Genomic DNA, 23,184 nt, shown 5'->3' on the forward strand with positions numbered 1-23,184 from the left:
CCAACCTTTATATTCCTTCTCTTCACACATGGAATTTCTATCCATATGGATTCCACACTGCTATCTATGCCATGCAGGATGTTTATTTTATTTGATTCAATTCCCTCTTTAACTATTATTATTATTAATAATAATAATAATAATAACAACTTTATTTTTCTATACCACCAACACCCAAAAAGTTCTAGGCTGTTCACAGAATAAAAATAAAAATAATAATTTTATTCTTATATACCACCAAAGCCGTAGTAGTTCAAGGCGGTTTACAACAAAGAAGAGCTGGACAATCAGCGAATATAGGTACAATGTATAGTTATCAAAATATAGGTGAACAGGATACAGAGGTAAGGCATAAGAGATCTTAGGAAACAATTCGGTTAGAGTTGGAGAGATAAGGCTTAAGAGGTCTTAGGTTACAAATCAGTTAAACAAGTTTGTTTTTACTAATTTTCTGAAACTTAGGTAGGATAAGGAGTGCATGATAATGTTACCCAGCCAATCGTTTAGTTGATGATACAAAGCACACAGAAAGCAATACAATATTTCAATAGTGAAAAAACAATAAGAAACTATGACAGTCATCAATCAAGTAACACATTTTTGAACAGATAGGTCTTAACCAGTTTTCTAAAGGTGCAATAAGATGCAGATTGTTGAATCAAATAGCGCAACCCCCCCCCCTCCAATTTGATCTACTCTATCCTTGTGATATAATTTGTACCTAGGTAACACAGTGTTCCATTGATTGTCCTCCTTCTACCAGGTCTCTGAGATGCCTATAGTATCTACCTCATCATTCAGTGCTATATACTCTAACTCTCCTATTTTATTTTTTAGGCATAAGAAATGCCTCTGCTGGGTCAGATCAGAGGTCCATCATGCCCAGCAGTCTGCTCACGCGGGGGCCCACCAGGTCCAGGACCTATATAGTAACCCTCTATCTATCCTTCTATCCCCTTGTCCTTCAGAAAATTGTCCAAACCCTTCTTGAACTCTAATACCATATCTTGTCCTATCACGCCCTCTGGAAGTGCATTCCAGTTGTCCACCACCCATTGGGTGAAGAAGAACTTCCTAGTATTGGTTCTGAATCTGTCCCCTCTTAATTTTTCCGAATTGCCTCTCGTTCATGTAGTTTTCGAAAGTTTGAAGAATCTGTCCCTCTCCACTTTCTCTATGCCCTTCCAGATTTTGTAAGTCTCTATCATGTCCCCTCTAAGTCTCTGCTTCTCCAGGGAAAAGAACCCCAGTTTTCTCCAATCTTTCGGCATATGAAAGGTTTTCCATACCTTTTATCATATGTGTCGCTCCCTTCTGAACCCTCTCGAGTATCGCTATATCCTTCTTTAGCTATGGAGACCAATATTGGACGCATTACTCCAGATGTGGGCGCATCATCCGCCCGATACAATGGCAGGATAACTTCTTTCGTTCTGGTTGTAATACCCTTCTTGATTATACCTAGCATTCTATTTGCTCTTTTAGCGGCCGCTGCGCACTGCGCCGACGGCTTCATTGTCTTGTCGACTATTACCCCCAAGTCCCTTTCTTGGGTACTCTCACTCAATAACAGCCCTCCCATAGTGTAGCTGTATCTCGGGTTTCTGCTTCCTACGTGCAAGACTTTACATTTCTCTACATTAAACTTCATCTGCCATCTCATCGCCCACTCCCCTAGTTTGTTCAGGTCCCTTTGTAAACCTTCGCAGTCCTCTATAGTCCTAGCCCCACTAAATAGTTTGGTGTCGTCTGTGAATTTTATTACTTCGCACTTCGTCCCTGTTTCTAGATCATTTATGAATACATTGAATAGCAGCGGTCTGAGCACCGACCCCTGCAGAAACCATTCATGACCCTAGTCCAGTCAGCGTAGTGGCCCTTCACTCCTACCCTCTGTTTCCTACCTGCCAACCAATTCCTGATCCATCTGTGCACGTCTCCTTCCACCCCATGGTTCTTCAGTTTCCGAAGTAGGCGTTCAAAGGCTTTTTGGAAGTCTAAGTATACGATGTCAATGGGGTCCCCTTTGTCCATCCGTTTGTTAATTCCTTTGAAGAAATGCAATAAGTTCGTTAGGCACAATCTTCCCTTGCAGAAGCCATGTTGGCTTTCATGTTGTTTTCATAAGTTTATTCCTTTCTAGATGCTCCTCGATAGTATCTTTTATCAGTGCTTCAACCATTTTCCCCGGAACTGAGGTCAGACTTACCAGTCTGTAGTTCCCCGGGTCACCTCTTGGTCCCTTTTTAAAGATGGGCGTTACGTTGGCTATCTTCCAATCCTCCGGGATCACGCCTGTTTTCAGGGATAGATTACAAACTTGCTGTAGTAGTTCCGCTATTTCCTCCTTAAGCTCTTTCAGCACCCTAGGGTGGATTCCGCCCAGGTGATTTGTCAATTTTTAATTTTTCTAATTGCCTGTATACGTCTTCAAGGATTACTTCCATGGATCTTAATTTTTCTTCTTGTTCTCCTTTGAAGAATTGTTCAGGTTCCGGTATGTTGGATGTGTCCTCATTTGTAAATATTGACGAAAAGAATGTGTTTAGTCTTTCTGCCACTTCTTTCTCCTCCTTCACCACACCCTTCCTATCTCCGTCATCCAACGGTCCCACCTCATCCCTAGCTGGCTGCTGCCCTTTAACGTATCTAAAGAACGGTTTGAAATTTTGTGCTTCCCCGGCTAGCCTCTCTTCATATTCTCTTTTTGCTTTTCTAACCATGAGGTGACATTCTTTTTGATACTTCCTGTGTTCTTCAAATTTTTTTCCTTGCAACTACAGGCTGCTGAGAACATATTCCCTCAAGCTCTTCACGTGTAGACTATGGAATTCCCATACATCCTGTTCCTCGCGCCATTCCTCCGAGCCCTCAATGTGTAGATCATAGCTCCTACATGTGCCTCTCTTCTGAGCCTTCTGCATACAGGCTGCAGCTCCCACACGTGCCATTCCTCCAAATTGCAGAGTTCCCACCCACCCCACTTCTCCAAGTCTTCAACATTTAGATTTGCAGAGTTCCCATATATTCTGTGAATTTACATACTGTTACTACTACTAATCATTTTTATATTGCTACAAGAGATATGTTGTGTTATACCCAATCATAGAAGAGATGGTCCTTACTTGACAGAGCTCATAATCCATTCAAGACAAACAGGACAATTAAGGAGTTCGAGAGTTATTATAGGAATGACTATAACATGGGTATTGAAGAAGTGAATAGGGGTTAAGAGTTACCAGTAGCCTGGAATTGAAAAGGACCAGAGATGCAGCATGATCGTAAGGCCAGTAAGACAGAATGAACAGAGTTGACATGGGGAAGGCAGTTACAGATAATAATGACTTACCTGATGAGTGGAGTTACTTTGGAGGGTGTAGGGAACGATGAGAGATACCGAGGAGCTGCAGAATGAACGCACTTGTAGTCAGTATAAGGAGTTTATACTGCTTATGGAAATGGATAGAGCATAATGGAAAGAACTTAAAGAGAAGGGTTACACGAATATAGCAACATTGGTGAAGAGAAGTTGTGCAGCAGAATTCTGAATAAATTGAAGGGGAGAGAGATGGAGAAAGTTACATTAATATAAGCGGGAGGCATTGTACATCGCTTGGAAATCTGAGAAGCAATCAAATCAAATTTTTAATAAACTTGATGACTATGGACAAGGGTTTCCAGAAAGGAAGGGATGAATTTTAGTGATGATACGGGGAAAGAAGTGACAGGATATTTGTAGAGAAAGACAGCAAGGAGTCAAAGATGACCCTAAGGCTATAAGTTGAGGAGAGAAGTGTTATCTGCAGAACTACAGAATGAGGGGGAGAGGAAAGATGGGTTTAAGGGGAAAGATGAGAAACTCAGTCTTGGCTGTGTTCACTTTCAAATGACAGAGAAGTAGGCTGAGACTCGGACTTGGATTCCTGATGTAGACAAGGAGATTGAGGAGTTGTTAGCAGAAAGATTGATCTCCTATCATGGTTTTCAGAGCTAAGCAAGAAAAAGTACAGGGAGAGCCAAGAAGAGACAGCTCTGAGGCAGTGGCGTACCTAGCATATATGGCACCCGGGGACCCATCATTTTTTGGCACCCCTCCCCCATCTGTACGAAAAACATGATTTTTACTAACAATCCACACGTCACACAAGAGTGTACCTAAGAAAAGGCAGCATCTTACATACTGCAGTGAGCAGTACATCAATAAACCCATTGTAAAACTAAACAAGCCAGACTAATACAGATCAATCCTACAGTCAATCCTAACAGAAAACCATGTCTTTTCGAACATACAGAACACAGAAAATACCTTTGCCTAGTATGGAATAAGTAATCACAAACTAACCCCTCCCCCTTTTACAAAACTGTAGTGTGATTTTTAGCCATGGTGGTAACAGCTCAGATGCCAATACTAAAAAATGCTCTACAGTTTTGTAAATGGGGGAGATAGAATAAAAATACAAAGATTAAACTGAAGCACCAAGAAGCAACACCACAGAAACATCAATGCATCTCCCCTAAAGCAAAAAAAAAATATATATAGAATTTTTTTTTCTACCTTGTCTTCTCTGGTTTCTGCTTTCCTCATCTTCTTGTCACTCTCTTCCTTTCATCCACTGTCTACACTCTCTCTGCCCCTTCTATATGACATCTTCTCTCCTTCTATTCACTTTCAAGAAACTTTATGCCTTCCCCTTCCATCTCTCCCACACCCCCATGGTCTGGCATTTCACTCTCTCCTCCTCCTTCCCCCCACTTCCATCAGCATCTGCCCATTTTTCACCCTTCACGCTTCCATACCACCCTGACCCCCTTTCTCACCCTTCACCATGCTTCAATACCACCCTGACCCCCTTTCTCACCCTTCACCATGCCTCCATACCACCCTGACCCCCTTTCTCACCCTTCACCACGCTTCCATACCACCCTGACCCCCTTTCTCACCCTTCACCACGCTTCCATACCACCCTGACCCCCTTTCTCACCCTTCACCATGCTTCAATACCACCCTGACCCTCTTTCTCACCCTTTACCACGCTTCCATACCACCCTGACCCCCTTTCTCACCCTTCACCATGCTTCCATACCACCTTGACCCCATTTCTCACCCTTTACCATGCTTCCATACCACCCTGACCCCCTTTCTCACCCTTCACCACGCTTCCATACCACCCTGACCCCCTTTCTCACCCTTCACCATACCTCCATATCACCCTGACCCTCTTTCTCACCCTTCACCACGCTTCCATACCACCATGACCCTCTTTCTCACCCTTTACCACGCTTCCATACCACCCTGACCCCCTTTCTCACCCTTCACCACGCTTCCATACCACCTTGACCCCCTTTCTCACCCTTCACCACGCTTCCATACCACCCTGACCCCCTTTCTCACCCTTCACCATGCTTCCATACCACCCTGACCCCCTTTCTCACCCTTCACCATGCTTCCATACCACCCTGAACTCCTTTCTCACCCTTCACCATGCTTCCATAACACCCTGATCCCCTTTTTCTCCTTCCACCACCCTGCTATGCTTCTTTCTCTCTCCATCGAAATCAGAAAGGTCCCACGATGATTACTTTTGCTGCCGCTGCTTCGGAAGAGGTAAGTGACGTCGGAGGGGGGCTGGACCGGCAGAGGCAAGGTCCTGCGATGACTGCGGCTGCCAGTCCACCCCTCTCCGACGTCACTTACCTCTTCCGAAGCAGCGGCAGCAAAAGTAATCATCGTGGGACCTTCGTGCACTTCAGCGCAGCTGCTGACTGCTCTGGAATAAATACGGCAGCCGCGCTGAGGTGCCGTTTCCAGCAGCGCAGGAGCTTCCGGACCGGTTGTGCACCCCTTTGGAGCGTGCACCTGGGGCGGACCCCCCCCCCCCTTTGGTATGCCACTGCTCTGAGGTACAGTAGCAGTGGAAGATCTAACAGAAAATGAGGAAAAAACCAAGACAGAGCAGAGCTCTGAAATGTAAAGAAGACAGAGGAGGTAGCTTGGTAGTGATCAACATTGTCAAAAGCAGCAGAGAAGTCAAGAGTTGAAAAAAGACACTTGGATCTGGCCAGGAGCAGGTCACTGGAGACTTTGCCAAGTGCTTACAGACATATCAAAACATATAGAAGAACATCAGAATATAAGCCCTAATGAGTCCATCTTATTTGCAACAGTGGCCAGTCCAGGTTTCAAGTACCTGGCAGAGTCTCAAAGTGTAGCAACACTCCAGGCTATTTAACCTCAGGGAAAAGTAATGGCGCTTCCCAGATCTACCTTAATAGTCTACAAGACTTTTCCTCCAGGAATTTGTCCAAACTTTTTGTAAACCCAGCCTACATTAACTACTGTTACCACTTGCTTTGGCAATGAGTTCCAGCGCTTAAATATATGTTGAGTGAAAAAATATTTTCTCCTATCGGTTGTAAACATGCCACTATGTACTAGAACTTCATGGATTGTCCCCTGGACTTAAGCAATTTCGTCTAAATTCTATAGACAACGTCTACATTGTAGGCACCCGCTCGGTGTGGCTCTCAATCAACCACTAGGTGCCATTTATAAAATCCCATCAGCAGCACCTAGGTGTCACTAGGCATCCTGGAGGTAGGCATCGGTATATTAGCTCAAGTTTTATTTGGGCTAATTTACCAGCACCTAATTACAACGCCTAGCGATGCCTATTCTCCACCCCTAACTATGCCTACTTTTTAGGGCGCCTGCACTTAGGTGTCGCCAAACTTTTAATTGCTTATTTTAAAAAAATTTTCTTTTGCTGAAAGCTGGCACGATCAATTACCATACCAATTTTTTAAAAAAGTTGAGTATGGATTCTGAAGTTAAGTGTTGCTAGGCTTAGGGTGCCTATTGATGCCTAATATAAATGTCCTATATAGAATTTGGCCTTCTGTGCTTAGCTGTTCAACTCCAATCAAGACCTCGATCATATCTCCCCTCAGCTGTTGCTTCTCCAAGTTGACGAGCCCTGGTTTCCTTATCCTTTCCTCATATGAGAGTCATTCTATCCACTACATCCTTTTTGAGATGTGGTGACCAGATTTGCACACAATACTCAAGGTGCGGTCTCACCTTGGAGAGGTACAGAGGCATTAAGATATTATTTGTTTTATTCTATTATGTCTTTGCTAATAATTCCTAATATTATGTTTTTGGCCACTGCAGCACACTGAGCAGAAAATTTTAACGTATTGTCCATGATGACCCAAGTTTAATCAGTATTTGATACACTGCTGAATGAGACCCCCCTGAGCGGTTTATAATACGTCAGAAAAAAAAAAAAAAAAGAAGATATGGGAAAGTATTACATAACTACAGGAGAGCATAGAAATACAAAGATAAGCAGACGTATTGTTACTGAAAAATCCTAAAACCTTCACCCTCAAAGGAGGAGCCACGGCCAGAAGAGGGAAATTATCCTCCCTAATCATCTCAAATAAAGGTCCGCTTTAAATGTCATCAAAGAGTGCTCTAACCAAAAGGATAACGTAAGTTTATTTCAAAGCAAAAGGCTATCAACTGAAGCATGAGTCCTGTAAGACCAATGACCTGTACAGAGTGGCTAAGGTATCTCTGCTGGAATGAACATAGTGGCCTAGATGATAGATAGGAAATACGAAGTTGAGAAATATACTGGGGGGAGGGGGTGTGCCTAAATGGTAAACCTTGCCGACCAGAAGCAGGGTTTTATAAGTGATCCTATCTGAGATGGTTAACCTTTGTTTGGAATGAAGTAAAGGTGTGACATGATCAAACTTCCTAAAGTTGTAAAGTAATTTCACTACCAGATTTTGGACAAGCTGCAAGTGTTTCATACCAAAAGAACATAAGAATCCAATACAGGGCACTTGTACTTGGCAGAAACCCAAATAGAAGCAACTTCCTTGGTGCGGTTCCTTACTCAAACTAACATACACTAAGACAAACCTTCTTCTGCTTATTTTAATCTCTCTTCAGCTACCTTTAACACTAATGGAAAATACAGCTCTCCTGATTCCTCCCAAAGAAGGTAAGTCCCAATTACACTATTCCCCAGCATATATCGAAATCCCTTTAACTCCTTTACACCCTAATTAAACATCAAATATTGCAATAGGTTTAATTAATGTAAGATCTGTTAAAACCAAATCTTATATAATTAATGATTTAATACTTCAATCTAATTTGGATATACTATGCATAACAGAAACTTGGCTTTCTACAGGAGAAGAGGCATATCTTTCTTTTGCATGCCGCTCCTCTTACATTTACAATCACAGAAAAGGAAAAAAGGGTGGCAGTTTAGCCGTCATTTTTAAACATTCTCTATTAGTTAAAGTCGATCAATCTCCAACTACACATCTATTGAATTTCAACAATTCAAAATTAACATTTCTCCACCAACTGATTTTTTACTTTTATATATTCCTCCACCAATGAGACGCGATACCTTTGACTCTTTACAGGCACTACTATTTGATTTCAGTTCATCATCCAATAATGCTATATTACTTGGTGACTTTAATATCCATTTAGATGACAAATCTAATCCTTTGACAGAAGAATTTTCAGAATTAATCTCAAATCTATATCTTATTTCTTTGATTAATATACCAACTCACTCTGCAGGCCATACATTAGACACAATTATTACTTCTAACCTCAAAATTACCCCTGTCCCTTGGTCAGACCATTCACTAATCACCTTGAACCTTCTTTTTAAAATTGTTAGGAACAACTACCACTCAAAATCTATCACCTATCGCAATTATAATAAAATAGAACTTTCTTCCATAACCGCATCATTTAACTTAAAAATAGAAGATTTTCATCTCTTACCAATTAATGAACAAATTAAAGCTTGGTCCACTGCCATGGAAGATTTAATGGGAAAATTAGCCCCATTATGTACAAAAAGTATTAACTATAAGAAAAGAAGAAACCCTTGGTACACAGAAGAACTTAATCTAATTAAAAAACAACTTAGGGCATTAGAATGGAAATGGAGAAGAAACAAATCACAAGAAAATTCAAAAAGATATAAAGATCAATTATCATATTATAAAACCAAAATAAATTCAGCAAAAACATCCTTCTTTGAAAATGCCAAAAACTCCTCTGTCCTTTTCGCTATTTAAAAAAATCTTACAGCTCCAAAAAGAATAGAAAACCCAGAATTAGTAAATAAACCAAAAGCTCAAACTTTAGCAAATTACTTTGTAAATAAAATACATAAAATCAGAGATAGCATTAAAGCAAAAAGTAACTATAATATAGATATGGAACCAATTTCAACTCTACCCATCTCAAAATGCACTAATTTTCAAATACCATCTTTAGAGGTCCTTAAACAATTACTACAAAGTATTAATATTAAAGGTGCGGACTCTCATTCAATCTCTCCATCCTTTATAAAACGTTTCTTTCCCTTCTTCGGTCCTTTTATTCGGTCCATGATTGAAACTAGTTTAACAACAGAATGGAAAGAGGCAATCATCCGACCAATAATTAAAAATCCTAAAGACCCAATCTCATCTGAAACAAACTATCGACCAATTTCCAACCTGCCATTCCTCGCTAAGATAATACAAAAAGTTGTTTTCAATCATGTAAGCAACTTTATTGAAAAACACTCATATTTTACATCCGAACCAGACCGGCTTTTCCAGCTTTGGCGATTCAAATGAGTTAATGAACATAAATAATAAGTTAAAACAAATTAGCCAATGGTTAAAAGACAATACGCTATCCCTTAATCCATCTAAATCTTCAATAATGTTCTTGCCATGGAAAAAAGATATTACACTTGCAGCAAAAAATTTTTGGGACAGTTTTCCATTACAAAAAGTAACGACGACCAAAATATTGGGAATATTATTGGATCACGAGCTCTCCTACCACGATCAGATTAGCTCCATAGTCAAGAATTGTTTTTACAAACTTCATCTTATCAGATCTTTAGCCAAAGTTTTAGAACCTAAAGCTTTAAATATTTTAATTCACTCTTTGATAATCTCTAGGTTGGATTATTGCAATACATTATACCAAGGCATAACACAGAAAGAAATACGAAGGTTGCAAATTATACAAAACACTGCAATAAAAATTATTACCAATTCAAAAAAATATGATCATGTTATCCCTCTTCTGCGAGAAGCGCATTGGCTACCGATCCCACGTAGAATAACATACAAAATTGCGCTGCTAACATTCAAAATTCAGAAAACTAATACTCCAATATTTTTATATCGATATTTAATACCTTATTCCACAGCTAGATCTCTTAGATCAGCAGATCAGTATTTGCTGACCATTCCATCATTGAAAGTGATTGGCACTAGAAGAACTACAACCTTTTCTATTTTGGGACCTCAGATCTAGAACAAATTTCCAACCTTTTTACACGCCGAAACCTCTCTAGAGAAATTTAAAAGTAATTTAAAAAGCTACCTTTATAAAGATGCATATAAATCTTAGATTAGATAATTTTTTCTCTTTTTATGATCCTCCTACTAACTCTTAGATTAAGTTTTCTTTTAAATATGTATTTTAGACCAAGTTTCACAAAAATCAATGTTTTTTTTTACCCTTCCTAATGTTGTTCTTCCCTAAATGTTTTTTCTTTTGTTTTGTTTTTTTATTTTAAACAAATGTAGTTTATCCTTGTGTTCCTTATGTATTTTTAATCATCTTTGGATATGTTTGTATGTTTATTGTTCAAATGGTTTTATTTATTTCCCCGAATTTATTTTTGTTATACGCATTGAAAATATTTGATATTGCGTTTAAATCAAAATCTCAATAAACTTGAAACTTTGGACATCGCTTAGAATTTTGAATAAGCAATTAATCAAATTTATAATAAACTTGAAACTTTCCATGCTTCCAATACCAGGGCAAGCAGTTGCTTCCCCATGTCTGTCTCAATAGCAGATAAAGCACATTGCAGTAGTCTAGGTTGCTAAGAAACAAAAAGTGGAGGAGAACATGGAGGGCAGATACAGTGAACAAAACTCCAACCAAAAGACCATTCATAAATTATAGAAACAAGGGAATGGGGACTTGTATACCACAATTTCAGGGCTAGCCCAATAGCCCATCCTCACGGTGGCCAATTCAGGTTACCAGTACCTGGCAAAAACCCAAAGAGTAGCAACATTCCATGCTACTGATCCAGGGCAAGAAGTGGCTTCATATTCGTATTTATGCACATAGAAACTTATGAGGCAAGGTGAAGATGCCCCAACCCAGGAAGGGTTTAAGGGAGCTAAGATAAGGGTTAAGCAAAAATCAGACTGTAGAAAATACTACCATGACGTTATTTGTACTAGCAGTGTGACCAGGTAGCTTTCTGCGCTGAGTGTGGAGAACAAAATAAGCCAGAATCAGACCTGCCAAGTTACCCAGATATAGGAACAGAAATTTCAGCCCGTCTTGGTTTAGAGTGTCCCAAAGCAGGATGTTATTTGTAGCCCTTAATTCGATTCATTGAAATGTATGCTGCAGGTCCCATAATGTACCAGGAAGGCATTGTCGAAATCCAGGATTGCCCTCCTGGAACTAGCAACTTGACAGCTGTGTAACTCAGTTATAATGAGTTCTACCAGGCTGGTTAAGGCATTTTATGAGCTCCAAAAAGAGGCCCTATAAACTTTAGAGCTTAAGATCCTACCCAACCCACCCAGTTTCAGGTCTATACCCTTCATGGAATGCACAAAATTAACCCATTTGGAGATGTTACTTTGTGAAGGAGCAGTAGTCCTCTCCCCACCCCAACTTCTTCACACCTGGAATCCAGAAGAGTATCGAAACAACTTCATCCTACGCAAAGCACATTGCAGGAGTTGCAGAACATTCACTTGTCAGGTTCAGCTGAGATGCTCGAATGGCCTGATTCAAGTTCATTGCATGGGGAATACTAGGGCTTTATTTACCGCAAATTGGCAGTTCTGATGCCTTTTAGATGTTCTTTCTTTCTTTTATTACCTCTCTAGTAATGATGGAGTTCCTTTCTGCTTAAGATTAAATTTCAATGTGAACCTCTCTGACATTGTTTGAAGGCTGGTAAGAGGAAATGAGTCAATCAAGTGCCTATAGCTCAACTTGATAGGCGAGCTCAATATCCAACAATTCAAGAAGCAAGGGATGAAGGATCAGCCCACACTAAATGGAAAGTTAGAGATCATAATGGCCACCGTTGGGGCATGCTGACTGGACAGTAGAGGCACAAGCTCCCTTCCATCCTTGGGAACAAATAAACAAAACCAGTCATGCATGTCAGGAAGTGTTTTTTCCATCATATAAACAGTTTCTAGGGCTGCAGGGCCTTAGCAGCTGTTCCAACTGTTTGCTTGTGTATGTAATAAATATTTCAGACGTCCTGGGAGTTTATTCACTGGGCCATGTCGAGATCAGCAGAAAAAAGGCACAGGCAATGTATTTGTTTAGGACATTGATGAGAACACATCTCAAGTATCTATGTCCAGTTCTGAAGGACGTTCCTCTGAAAGGATATAGACAGCAAGGGGCAAATTCTGTAAAGGACATCTAAAAGTTTGGCGTCATTTAGACGTCCAGCAGCATAACACTGAGCGAGATTCTATTAAACATAGACACACAATAGAGAATCGCACTCAGCGAATGTAAACATGTCTATATAGTTAGGTATACTTTGTAGAATCGCATAGACATCTTCACAACATCTATAATGTTATCGCATTTTAGCATTATGACATCATTAGAATGACAATTTTATGCTGGTTTTTAACATTAAAATTGTATGCAAGAAAATGGCAAGCAGAAGGCACCCCAATTTTATATTCGGTTAATTTATCATATTTCCTTTCTGTCCTGGTGGGCTCAAGGGGATTAAGTGACTTTCCCAGGATCACAAGGAGCAGTGAAGAGTTTGAACCCACAAGCTCAGGGGACTGAGGCTATAGCTCTAACCACTGCACCATGCACACCATCAATTCAAAAGCCAAGATTATATCCTCTTGATTCATAAGCAGTCATTTCTCTAGGATAAATATTAAACATGTACCTTCAACACTTGTCCAGTTCCTCTTTTGATCTCTCTGTTTCTCAATCAAAGCACATGAAAAAAATATATATATTGCATACTAAACCTTCTACTTTTGGGTGTTAGTTGGGCGCGAGTTATGTGGACACAACTTCGGCATGCCGGAGTTGTCCACATATAAGTGAACGAGGCTTTAATTTTTGGGGGTATAGAGGACTCCTCTTTAATAATAATGGAAAAAGATGTTTAATAATGCATTATTTAAGCAAATCACCTGAAAAATATATATCTATATTGCATACTAAACCTCATTTCCAAAAGGTTAAAAAAATAAAAAGAGAAACTCTACTCACAATAGCTGCGGTTCACAGCAAGTAGACGGTTTACAATCAATTTAAAGCATAAAAAAAAAATACAATATAAACAATTAAAATTTACAAAATAAAAGAGGGTATTAGAAGACCAAGAGGGACTAACATGACAAGAGGTAGTAAAAATACACCCGACCAGGAAGTGATATCAGAGGGAGAGCCAAGGCCAGCGCGAGGTAGGGGGGAAGGAGTGGGAGCACAGAGAGGAGGAGAGGTGCCAATGCCCCTGCCAAGGCAATATCCGCGGTGGTCTGCCTCCCCCTCCCCCATTACTACGCCACTGCCTGGAACAACAGGAAGACAAGGGTGGACTTACTATAGACCGTAGGAGCCAGCACTGCACAGACATTTCCCCGTTTCAAAATGACAGTCACCACTGAAGCAGCTGCTGCAGACGAAGGCGCAGTTCTCACCGAACGTCCCGTTGTGGCATTTGATTTCACAGCTGAGAAAAGCAAGAGAGTTTTAGCAGCTCGCCTCAGACATTTCTCAGACTTTCATTTCTAACCCAGGGCTAGTCAAGGCTTTGAATTATACTCATAGATTCAAATATTCATCCTATCAAAATGAAAAGTAAAATTCTTAATCATATCTGATCACAAATATCTCAGCCCCTCCTGTTTTCTCTTCTTTAGAGGATCATACAGTTATTGATTAAAAAATATTTTGCTATTCATTGCAAACTACGAACAATTAAAAAATATTTTGATATAACATTGTTCAGATTAGTAGTTCTAGTCTATCAGTTCCTGATTATTGTAATATAATCTATTTAGGGTCCCATAAAAAGATTTGTCACAGATTGCGTTTAATAGAGAATACAGCAGTTCGCTTGATTTTTGGCCTTAGAAGTTCGATCATGCAAGTTCGAGGTGAGAATTCTGTTTAAATTTGGATGTCTCTGTTTCAAGGCTATATTTGGCATAGCCCCCGAATATCTTTCCTCTCAGTTCAAAGTTCATAATTCTAATAGAAATACTCGAAATAATACTATGTTTATGTATCCATCTTTAAAATCTGTTTGATAGAAGAGATTTCATGAATGAACGTTTGCTTTCCAGGCAGGGAAAATGAATGCTTTCTCATTCCTTTAGTCGATTCTTATTTTTCTTTTAGGAAGATACTAAAAACAAAATTATTCGATAAAAGTGAAATTTGACGAACTTCTTAACTATTTGTTTGCTTTGCCGAATGTGTGGAGGGGCATAATCGAAAGGAAGGTCTAAGTCTGTTGTTGTCTAAGTCGCAAGTCATCCAAAGTAAAAAAACAGCCTAGGAAACAATTCGCAAAATACGTCCAAAAATTTTTTTGTTTCGAAAATCGTCTATCTATACGTCCTGCCGATCTGATCGTCCAAGTCGCTAAATCGTCCATCTTTATACCACATTTTCATCCAACTTTTCATCCAAGTCAAAAATGCCTAGAACAAGCCCTGTTGAACGTGGGATGGGTCTGCAAAGTGATAGACTGAACACCCAGACATGGCACCTAAATAGTGGGGTAACTTACAGGGCACTGCTGTGAACTTCACAAAAAGGGTGCCATGTCTTCTCCTCACTACAGCTCCCTTTTAGGTCATGATGAGCCCCCCAAACCACCTCCAGAATCCCCTAGACCCACTTATCTACCACCCTAATAGCCCTTATGCTGCAGGAGCCACTTATATGCCAGTAGAAAAGGGTTTTTTTGGGGGGGTATAGGGGAGTGCACATGTATTATTATCAATACAGTGATTACAGGGGCTTATGGGCATGGGTCCTCCTCTCCATGGGCCCCTAACCTACCCCCAAGACAGCTTAAGCCGCCTCTGTGCTGGATGACTAGGCTTTCCTATGCCAGGCTGCCAGGTGATGATCTGGAGGCTGAATTTTAAAGGTGTGATTACGATTTTTATGAGGTTGGGGGGGGGGGGTTGGGTGATCACAGGGGTAGTGTGTGGGGGTCTGTTTTATGTGTTTGCAGTGCTTATCTGGTCACTTTAGGTGGGTTTTTGTGACTTAGACCATGTTTTAAATGGTCTAAATCATAACGTCCAAGTTCCATCGATCCTGGGCTGTATAACTTTTGGTCATACATGCTGTACGGCTAAGTCTAAGCCGACCCACATCCCACCCAACTCCCGCCCTCGACACTCCTTCTGAAACGCCCTGTTTAGCTTTGTTCGTTCCGCAGCACTATGAAGGCCTAGGTCTCTTAGAAATACGTCCAAAACCCGTTTTTATTATCAGCACTTGGACAAATTTTGACAATGTTCGTCCAAGTGCCGACTTAGGCCGGTTTTTGGACGTTTTTCTCTTTCGATTATAAGCCCCATAGCGTTTATTCTTATGTATTTTGATGATATTTAAATATTGTATGTATCACTGAATGTCCAGTGTTCTTTTATGTTAACCGCTCAGAATTTATGGTATATAAATAAAATTTATTATTATTATTATTCTGCAACAAGAAAAGTTCCATGAAATGTTTAGGCTTAATTATCAGTTTTACAAGCCTTATTTGGGAAAGCAAGGCTTGTGTTGCCATTTTTCCCTCTAGCCAGCTGGCTTAGGGCTCTCTCTGACCAGGGGGCAGTCGCCCTAGTTGCATCCCCTAACACTATTCCTGTCATGTGTGACTGTTAGCATGATACTTCTGTGTAGCATTCTGTAATAATTTGGCTTATTCAGTTCTCTTGATAGTAGAGGGGAGGGGAGACAGGGGTTTTCTTGATCCTTGCTCTGTATTATTTGTATTTATAAAATGACAATTGTACAGAATATTGTTTCTTTTTATACTTTAATAAAATACGTTCAATATAAAATCATAACTGAGGCTTGTGCGGATGGGATCAGATGGTTTGCAGGGACAGGTCGGAGATAGTTTTTTAAAAATTTCAGTCTTAGTAGTTTATTGGTCCACAAAATAATTCTTTTATATCCGCCGATCCATAGGTGTAAAAGGGTTGAAGAACACTGATATAGAGGGTCATATCCTAATGCTTCACCACAGTTAGCCCAAAGAGAACTGTAGTAGTGTTTAATTTGCAACTAGGTCCCGAACTGAGACGTAGAAATTCACCAAGTATCCTGAAGCTGTTGAAACGCAAGGATAGAAGTACCCCGCCCTTCTAAAAGCTAACCCAGAAACTTACAACCCCTCTTTTCCCAGTCCTGAAAACAGGAGCGCCCAAATCCCGGGGAGAAATCTCCATCCCCCACCATGAAGAGGAACAGAAAGGCCTCTGGGGACTTTGCATTGCCTTCTCTTCCACCACCTCCAAGCATTTTGAAGGGGTAGCAGAAAGCGGATTTTGTGCAGACCTGCTCACATGAATCGGATTCATAAGAGCGTAGGGGACACTCCAACTCTCCAACCATTCTTCAGGCAAGAATTTTGACTGCCCAGCAATAGCCTCAAATAATCCTCATCAGGACAGCTATATTGTACAGGTGAATATCTGCCAGGCTCACTCCCCCCCCTCTCGTGGTAGCGGTCCATAGAAAGTTTACATTAGCTGATTCCAGGTTTTTTTATCTCTCCAAATGAAAGTGGCGATAATAGCCCTAAACACCCATAGGGTATAGCAATTTAGGAAGCATGACCATCTTTACTAGGGCTATCCTACCCCACAATTTTAAAGGAAGGTCCTTCCACTTTGCACAGAGAGTCTAGATCTTATCAATGTGGTCTAAAATATTAGCTTTGTACATAGTTTTTAAGTTGGTTCTGAGATAAATGCCCAGATACCACATGGGGTTTCTTACCGGTGGGATGGTCAATTGAGCATGCCAGGGTACTGATTTTCCAGACCCTAAGGGGAGAAGCTCCGATTTGGCACAGTTAAATATGTCCAGAGATCATACCAAAGTCCTGAACCAATTTCAATGCCACTTCTAGGTGAATGGGCACCTGGTCTAAATTAATTCTGCTTTCCTGAGTTTCAATTTGAATAACTGTAAGTTGTGGTTCTTGTATTATCTTAATGACCAACGGTTCAATAGCTAGCAGGGGACAGAGCGCATCCTTGCTGGGTTCCCTGCACCAGTGGAAACCCCCCTGTCAATTTCCCATTAAGAGTTTTGCCTGAGGGGTATGAGATAAGCTCCCCCAAAACAGATATTGCCAGGAGATGTTGTCAAATGTCTTCTCCATATCAAGACCAACAATAGCTGTTTGGCCTCCCTTGCTCTGGCAAGATTCATATAGGCATATCGTCCAGGGACAAAGCCAGCCTGGCCATCGTGTATAAGAGGGGAGGAAAGCATTCAAGTGCACTGCCAAAATAACTGCTAGCAATTTGACTTCCTGATTTAACAACCTGAGCTGGGTTCTTCCCAAGCTTGGACAGTAACAGAATATGAGCATTGCCAGAGGTTGTAGTAAGAGCAGATAGCGTAGCTGGTTTTAAGAAAGGTTTGGACAAGTTCCTGGAGGAAAAGTCCATAGTCTGTTGGAAGGGAAAAGATTCCATACAAACGTAAGGCAGTTCTTCTTCACCTAGAGAGTGGTAGAAATCTGGAACGCTCTTCCGGAGGCTGTTATAGGGGAAAGCACCCTTCAGGGATTCAAGACAAGCTTGGATAAGTTCCTACTGGAACAGAACATATGCAAGTAAGGATAGACTCAAATAGGGCACTGGTCTTTGACCTACGGGCCGCCGTATGTGCGGACTGCGCTGGGCACGATGGACCTCTAGTCTGACCCAGCAGTGGCAAATCTTATGTTTCAAGTTTATTTAAAATTTGTTATACCACCCAATCAGCCTTCTAAGCGGTGTACAAATTTATAAAAACAGAAAACAAACTTTAACTAAGATACAAGTTTGAGGTGTCAATACGTCCCCAAACTGTAACTATATAAACTTTTAAAAACTATTATAAACAAAGACAAACAAGAACAAAAGGTAAAAGGCAAGAACTTCTTATGGGGGAAGCCACTGCTTGCCCTGGATCAGTAGCATGGAATGTTGCTACTCTTTGGGTTTTGGCCAGGTACTAGGGATCTTGATTGGCCACCGTGAGTATGGGCTACTGGGCATGATGGACCTTTGGTCTGACCCAGTAAGGCTATTCTTATGTTCTTATGATCTGCCATTAAGCCATTGAAAGCTGCACATTGCGGGTCCGGGATTAGATCCGATAGGATTTTGTAGTCCTCCGGGCTATAACCATCTGGACCAGGTGTTTTTGTTACTTTTAATCTTGTACTCCACTTGAGATATTGGAAAATTAAGGTAATTAAGCATTAAGTTGGTATTCCTGAAGTTTAAGTAGCATGATATCCCTGAAAAAGGTATTTTTAACCTCTTTATCAAGGGGTCTAGCATTACAAAGCCCCTGGTAATATTGGAAGCATGATGTCACTCTCTTTTGTGTAAGTATTGCCCTTCGGATCTTTTATTGAGAGAGCTACCTGGTTCTTCCTAGGGGGTTGGACCAGATTTGCCAATAATCTTCCCGCCTTGCCATCCCATTTATGTATTTTATAACATTGAAAGTAAAGGTCCCTAGCTGCCCGCTACATTAAAATATCATCAATTTGCCTTTTAAACTCCCCAATCCTGTTCTTATCAGTCACATTCAGAGAATAACGATGAGTTCTGCGCAGAGTTTGAAGCTCCTTGAAGAGTTGTAGGAGAGTGGCCTCTGAGGAAGCATCCCACAACACGAGAGGGTCAACATTCAGCGTGACATTATTGTGGCAATAATCTAGCTACTGCTCTCATAAAAACCTATGAAATTCCAGGTCACTGTAGAAAGCCAAGAAACTGCCACACTCTCTCCATTGGCTTTGAAACTACCACCAGGAAGTGGTCTGAAAATATGGCCTCCATAATCGAGATCAAAGACTTCGCAAGTAGCAGTTAGTCCAGTCTGGCATACAAACCATGTGGATTGGAGTAGAACATATAAGAATGGTCGGAGGGATGAAAAGTCCGCCTTATATTCACTGCATCCAGTTGCTCTATAAGAAAATGAACGCCTTTGTGGTAATGGTCACTTGGCCGGATTGCAATCCAAAGCGGGGTCAGCCGTGATATTTAAATCCCTCCCCCCACCCCTACAATGGGTATAATGCTATTTTAGAAATCAAGTATTGCACCGCAGTAATTTCTTTCCCCACAAATCCCTCAGTGTCCGTCAGAATTTTGTGGGTAATAAATGGCAGTTGTTTATGAATTAATATAGCTAACCCCCTCTTCCGAGAATTGTAAGTAGAGGAGCCCAACTCTCCAACTCAGTCGTGATTCATCTTCCATGTTCTAAATGACTAAGGTGGGTCTCCTGGAGGAATGCAATATCCGCTTTTTCTATGCGGTTTACAAAAGAGTTAAAACAGACCAGTGTCAATAAGACTTGGGAAGGAGATAGCAGCGGAGTTACAAAAGTGGGTGACAGTATATATTTAAGAGGGAGAAAGATTAGTGACAAGGGGCTGCCATAGAGCTTGGCACCAGTGGTAAATTGGAAGGTTCAGAGCTAGGCAGATGAGCTTACAAAGGCAGTAGAGCAGATCAGGATAAGTGAGCCATGTCATAAGTGACAAGCTTTCTTCTCATTTGGAGTGCGGTATAAACGACAGCTCAATTCCTCTTTTGCTTACGCTGCAATTACAATTTGGAATAATCTACCTGTTTACATTAGGACCAATATCAATTACTTAAGGTTTTGTAAAAATTTGAAAACTTTTTATATGACTTGTTGTAATATTCATGTTATGATGATATTTTAATTATTGGTTTTGTACTTTCCCGTAGATTTTATGGCCTCTTTGAATGTTAATCGCCTTGAACCTTTTTGATGCACAATACCGGGCAGAGCTCTGGGTTTCTGGCCCAGAAATAGCTAAGAAAAAGAACAATTTAAATTAAATCATTAAATTAGAGAGAATGTATGTTTGGGCAGACTGGATGGACCATTCATTTACTATGTTACTATGGTATAGTGCAAATAATAAGTTGTGTATTAGATTAGATTCTGTCTTTTCTTTGTGGGACAATCCAAAGATGTTCTCTAGGCATGTCTTAATCTTGTGTTTAGTCTTCGTGTCCTGTCTCCTCAATGGTACGATTAATTGGACGTCATCTATGTAAATGTAACATTCCCACCCCAGTTTTCTGATGAATTTTCCCAGTGGTTGGAGGAAGATTGGTGACATTGCGGCCCCCTGTGGTACCCCTATTTCGGTTTCTTTCCAGTTGCTGGTATCCCCTTGCTATTCTACTCTCGTTAGACTTTTAGATAGAAGTGATTCTATCCATGCCATGGCTTTACCTTTGAGGCCTACTTCTCTGCATCATGATTTTAGCAGTGTGTGTTGGACTAGGTCGAAAGCTGCTGAGAGGGCTAGGAACTCCAGTAGCATGTCTTCTCCATTAGCCTGATGTTTAAGGATGGAGTTCTGCATGGCTACTAGGAAGTCTTCTGAATTCTGACTGGGCTTGGTCCAGCTTAGATGAGTTTTCCATAAGGTGACCATTTATTTTTTTCATCAAAAGGGGACATGTATTAATTGTCAGTCCTGCCCCCAATCCCGTCCTAGCCCCGCTCACAATCCCGCCCACAATTTCTTCCATTCATTTTTCATGTACACATAATATCTTCATATTAATTCATAATGGTAACCTTAAAATTAAAAAAAACTACAAAGCGCACTATACGCAGAGAAAATGTTAATTATCATTTATATTTGGAGGGTTTCAAAGATGTCAAGGCAAATAACTTTAAAATATGCAATGTCACCTCAGTAACTACAGAAAAATAGATAAATATAGTGCAAAATATAGACAGCAGATATAAATTCTCAAACCTGACACGTTTTGATCACTAATTAAAAATAAAATCATTTTTCCTACCTTTGCTGTCTGGTGATTTCATGAGTCTCTGGTTGTGTTTCCTTCTGACTGTGTATCCTTTCTTTCATTTCTTTCTTTCTGCACTCAGGCCCAACAATTGTCCCTTTCTATTCCCTCCCTCCTTCCTTCCTATGTCCTTAGTGCCCCCAGTGCCTCCTTTCCATGTCCATAGTGCCCCAGTGCCTCCTTCCCATGTCCATAGTGCCCCTAGTGCCTGTCCTGTGTCCCTAGTGCCCCCAGTGCCTCCTTCCCATGTCCATAGTGCTCCCAGTGCATGTCCTGTGTTCCTAGTGCCCCCAGTGCCTCTGTCCTGTGTCCCTAGCATCCCCAATGCCTCCTTCCCATGTCCATAGTGCTCCCAGTGCCTGTCCTGTGTCCCTAGTGCCCCCAGTGCCTCCTTCCCATGTCCATAGTGCTCCCAGTGCCTCCTTCCTATGTCTTCCCTTGCCTTTGTCCCTTCCCCGAAGCCAGCCTGCCTGCCTACCTCTTTCCCTCCCTCCATTGCCTGATTCAACATCACCACCCTGAGATTCACACCGCCCGTCCGTCTGCCCATGTACCGCCGCTGCCTGCCAGTCTGCCTCCCTGCCGCGCCAATTCAAACCCTGGGCCTCCGCCACTGCCTCTTCCCTTCTTCCCGTCAATTTTGACGTCGGAGAGGAAGTTCGGGCTAGCCAGGCAGCGATTGGCTGGCCTGAAACATCCTCTCTGACATCAAAATTGACGTCGGGAAGAAGGGAAGAAGCAGCAGTGGCGGCCCAGGGTTAGAATTGGCGCGGCAGGGAGGGAAAGTGATCGCCCGTCCTGGTGTCCCCGCGCACAGCTTCGGGATGCTGTCCCTGAAAACGGGACATTTCAGTGTCCCAAAGCGGTGGGTCGGGACAACAGGATGGTCGGTCCGAAAACGGGACTGTCCCGTTTAAAGCGGGACGTATGATCACCTTAGTTTTCCAGGAAGTCTGATATTTGTTGTCAAGCTAGTTTGGATACCCATGGCTGGTTAGCTACCAGTCTGCGCAGATAGCGTTTGACACCACGAACGTGAGCACTGCACCTGTAGCTATCCTGCCTCTTGGATATTGACAGAGTCCTAATCTATTTTTAAAACACGGTCGTGGCGAGTTTTTTTTTGTTTTTTTTTAACAAACTGACTTGTTAAATAAATAATAATATCTCAGACTCTCCGTTTTGTAGGACCTCACGTCTTCTGTTCTTTACAGTTGCTCATCCATTACTCGGTTATGAACACTGAAGTGCCCATTACACGCGTGAATATTTGGAATGGCACTGCAGGTGTGTGTGAATGTACAGAGGTAAATGCTAAATCTCTGCCTCAGGGCCATTCAAAACACACCCAGGTAAGGGTCAAACTCTTGCCTCGGTTCCCAAAGAAATGCTAAAATTGCACCTAAGTGCTGATCTGCCAATGCCTGCTGAACTTACATAAGACATTTGCAAGGGATAGGGATATACATACGGATGAAGCCTGGTTGGGTGGGGGAGGCCAACCTTCACAGTGTACATTAGAGAATACTGCAAACGCCAGAGAGATCACAACATTCTTTGCTTCTAAACATTAAGTGTGTTCGCAGTCCGTTAACTAAGTGTGTTATGAAGGAAAGCAAAGAGCAAGTTCCCGTTAGAGCCCAGGCGGTCCTTTTATATAAACACCTACCAGCCACCTTAGTGTTTATGCCCAGAGGACCCTTTAACTTTGCTCGTCTTTACTAGAAGAGACTGAGGAAGACATGTGCACTATTTTAACTGATGGCACAAATGTTACCATGTGGAGGGAGCAGCTGTATATGACAGTTAATTAAATCCCAGCCAAGTAGCAGTATATTAAGTTTGGTAATAAAACCTCTGCAGTCCGATCTCTTTCTTCCTGCCTATTCCTAACACTTAGCAACCATCAAGTGCCATTGTACAAAGCACAGCTTCATCCACCGGCTGTACCTTTTCAGGAGG

General features: G+C 41.3%; 1 protein-coding gene across 1 annotated transcript in view; it reads right to left on the reverse strand.

Moving 5' to 3' along the window:
• SCARF2 (scavenger receptor class F member 2) overlaps nt 1-23,184 on the reverse strand; it is a 188,018-nt gene that overhangs the window by 77,365 nt on the left and 87,469 nt on the right. The window contains exon 6 of the mRNA XM_033953915.1: nt 13,695-13,823. Within this exon, the coding sequence (XP_033809806.1) occupies nt 13,695-13,823 (129 nt within the window). The remainder of the gene's footprint in view (nt 1-13,694; nt 13,824-23,184) is intronic.

Source organism: Geotrypetes seraphini, chromosome 8 (assembly GCF_902459505.1).
Source record: "Geotrypetes seraphini chromosome 8, aGeoSer1.1, whole genome shotgun sequence".
Classification (NCBI taxonomy): domain Eukaryota; kingdom Metazoa; phylum Chordata; class Amphibia; order Gymnophiona; family Dermophiidae; genus Geotrypetes; species Geotrypetes seraphini.